Here is a 2733-nt window from a genome sequence, read left to right on the forward strand (position 1 = left end):
GAAGCTCTTCTCGCACTCAGGGCAGCTGTAGGGCCGCTCGCCCGTGTGGATGCGCTGGTGCCGCAGCAGCTTGGACCACTGGCTGAAGCTCTTGCCGCACTCATTGCAAATGTAGGGCTTCTCGGCGCCGGCCGGGCGGCCTTGCACTAGCTCCCGCAGGCTGGGCTCATTGGCCGGGACCACCGGGGGGCTGTTCCAGGTGGTCAGAGTCCCCCACTGCCAACTGGCCTCACAGGCCTTGGTCCAGTCTGACGGGGTCGGGACTACCTCGGGGGAGGGGGTGTCCAGAGGGGTCTGGTGGTCCGAGGGGTTGGCGTGACCCAGCGGGGCCGGGGCATCCTGGGGGCCAGAGGCATCCTGGGAGGGTGTCTCCAGGGGCATCTCTGATGGGTCCTTGAATTCTGGGCTCTGATCTGGATCTCCCAAGATGACCTCCTCCCCAGAACTTTCCTGCTGAGTGCTCTCCTCTTCGTTCCCACTCTCTGCACCTACAGAGAGAAAGGGAGTCTCCAGCCCCCATCTCCTTTCAGAATCGGGGGCAGGCCTCACTTCCCTCCTCCCGGGGTTTCTCCCAGAGCCTGCGCCCCTCCCTGAATGGGGCCACTCTCTCCTCAGGACCGCCGTCCCTTCTTGTGTCCCTCACCTGGGTGACCATCGTCCGGGCTCTGTCCAGGATCCTGCAGATCTGGGCCCCAGAGCGCCGTCTCAGGTTCCATCCCGGAACTCAGGGCTGTCCAGTGCTCCAGGGACCCTGGGGGTGGGGTGGGGCAGGGAGCTGAGCCCCGGTCTGCTTTGACTCCCCCAGCCCCACTCCCCCATCTGCCCCATCCCCAGCCCTTATTTCTCCTGATGTGAACTGTAGTCTCCTACCTCCCCATTTTTCTGTGCCTTGGTTCTCACCGCAACCCCCTCCCCCTGTAGGCCTGCCTTCTGCTCCAGAGCTTAAGATCACCACTAAGCAAGTAGGTGAATTTGAGTATAATTAAAAGCTCGTCAGTCATAACCCTTTGAACCCAGACTGGGGGCTGGAGAAGCATCTGACGCCCACGGAAAAGGAGGCTCTCACCCCACCCCTCAGATGCCCAGAGGCTGGGAAACCTGTTATTTTGTTAATCAGAGGAAGCTCATTAAGACTCTAATTTTCCTCCTTAATGGGGCTGCTAATTGGGACCAATAAACTTTGCTTATGAGCCCCACAGAGAACCAAGACTAGCTGGAACACTTAAAGAGTTAAAAAAAAAAAAAGTAATAACCACCCTGATTTCCCTGAGGGAACAGACAGGGCATTCCAAAAGACTGGAGCACTTTCCCGTTATCTAAGCACAGAAAGAAAGAGGAAGCTAGGGCTAGAGGTAGGGAGAGGGGGCAGTTTAAAGCCATCAGGGACTTCTGCAGAAACTACTTTGAGAGGGAAATGGAAAGGAAAAGAGAGACAGGATGAATGCATGCAGACCACCTGGCACGTGACAGCAGACACAGTGCCTGCCGTATGGTCCTCATCATCTCACCCCCAATCAGGTTGTCCATTTTCCTGATTAGGAAACCAATGCCCAGTGAGATTTCTTCAAGGTCACAGGCTGGGAAGTGGCAGGGCTAAGACCAGAAATGCAAGATTCTGTGTCTGGCATGTCCTGGCCTCTAAGAGAAGGAGATGACCTTGAAAGTCATGTGAAACTCACAAACGCGGGCAGATGGGGAAAGACAGCTCAGTCAGAGCCTGCTGGCCATGGGAAAGGGCTGGAGAAATTCCTGGGACCAGGTTTCCCTGGCTATGAAAGAAGGGGTTGGATCCTGACAACCCAGAGCTCTGAACAAGAAACAGAACACTCCCGGCTGAAGCCTTCCACTATGGTTCCATCCTGGCATCCCTTCTTCTAATCCATTTTCTCTTTTGTTGCTGCTGTACTCCATCCCTAACACGTACTAGGTGTCCAGTAAATTCTGGATGAATGAATGAGATGCCCCTTGCTCCTAGAGAACCTCTTTGGTCCAGTGCTTTGGAGAGGATGGCAGCAGAGGAACAGGAGCTCAGAGTGAAACACAAGCAGCTGTCACTCCCAAAACGGTGATAAGATTCCGGGATGAGGGAACAGGGCCTCAGAAGCTAAGTGCGAGAACTCTCTACAACGTTTAGACCCTTAAGAGAGACCCTGTGGGGGCCTGGGCTTTGGGTGACCATGTGCAAAGACTCCAGAGGAGGCTGTGGGGTGGTAACCAAACTGAAGCAGGAGCTAGCTGAACCCAGGAGAGACAGGAGTTAGATTTTAGGAAGTAAATGAATTTCTTCATCTCTGCAGCTTCTTAGGCTCTGAGAATCCCCCACCCCCATCCTTAAGTGTCTGTGAGGAGGTGGCAGCCGCGATTTCTGCTAAGCTGGGGGCTGCCTGCCTATTTTGAAGAGGCCTGCTGTGTTTGCTGAGGACAGGTGAGCACTCATCTACCTTGATGTCTCTGGAAAAATTCAAACTCAGCGGTCCGGGGTAGAAGGGAAAGGGTTAATGACAAGGCCCACATGGAGCAGGAAAGTGGGGAGACCGAGGGAGGTGAGAGGTGCTCGGGCCTGTACGGGTCTCGACCTCAAGCCAGCCCCACTGCGAAGGGAGAGGGAGGGCAGAAGAGTAGGAGGCTGCCTCCCAGAGAGGTGTGGAGAGCGGCCCAGGGTGACCCTGACATGGAGGCAGCTGCGGGAATGCAGCCACCCTGGCCCCGGTCCCCCCACGCCCGCACCGGCCC

General features: G+C 56.1%; 1 protein-coding gene across 1 annotated transcript in view; it reads right to left on the reverse strand.

Annotated features, from left to right (window-relative positions):
* ZNF629 (zinc finger protein 629) overlaps positions 1–2733 on the reverse strand; it is a 10028-nt gene that overhangs the window by 6651 nt on the left and 644 nt on the right. The window contains exons 2-3 of the mRNA XM_010837340.1: positions 644–751; positions 58–488 (exon numbers count right to left, since the gene is read on the reverse strand). Coding sequence (XP_010835642.1) covers positions 58–488; positions 644–716 — 504 coding nt within the window. The 5' untranslated portion in view covers positions 717–751. The remainder of the gene's footprint in view (positions 1–57; positions 489–643; positions 752–2733) is intronic.

Source organism: Bison bison, unplaced genomic scaffold, assembly GCF_000754665.1.
Source record: "Bison bison bison isolate TAMUID 2011002044 unplaced genomic scaffold, Bison_UMD1.0 scf7180017864072, whole genome shotgun sequence".
NCBI lineage: Eukaryota > Metazoa > Chordata > Mammalia > Artiodactyla > Bovidae > Bison > Bison bison.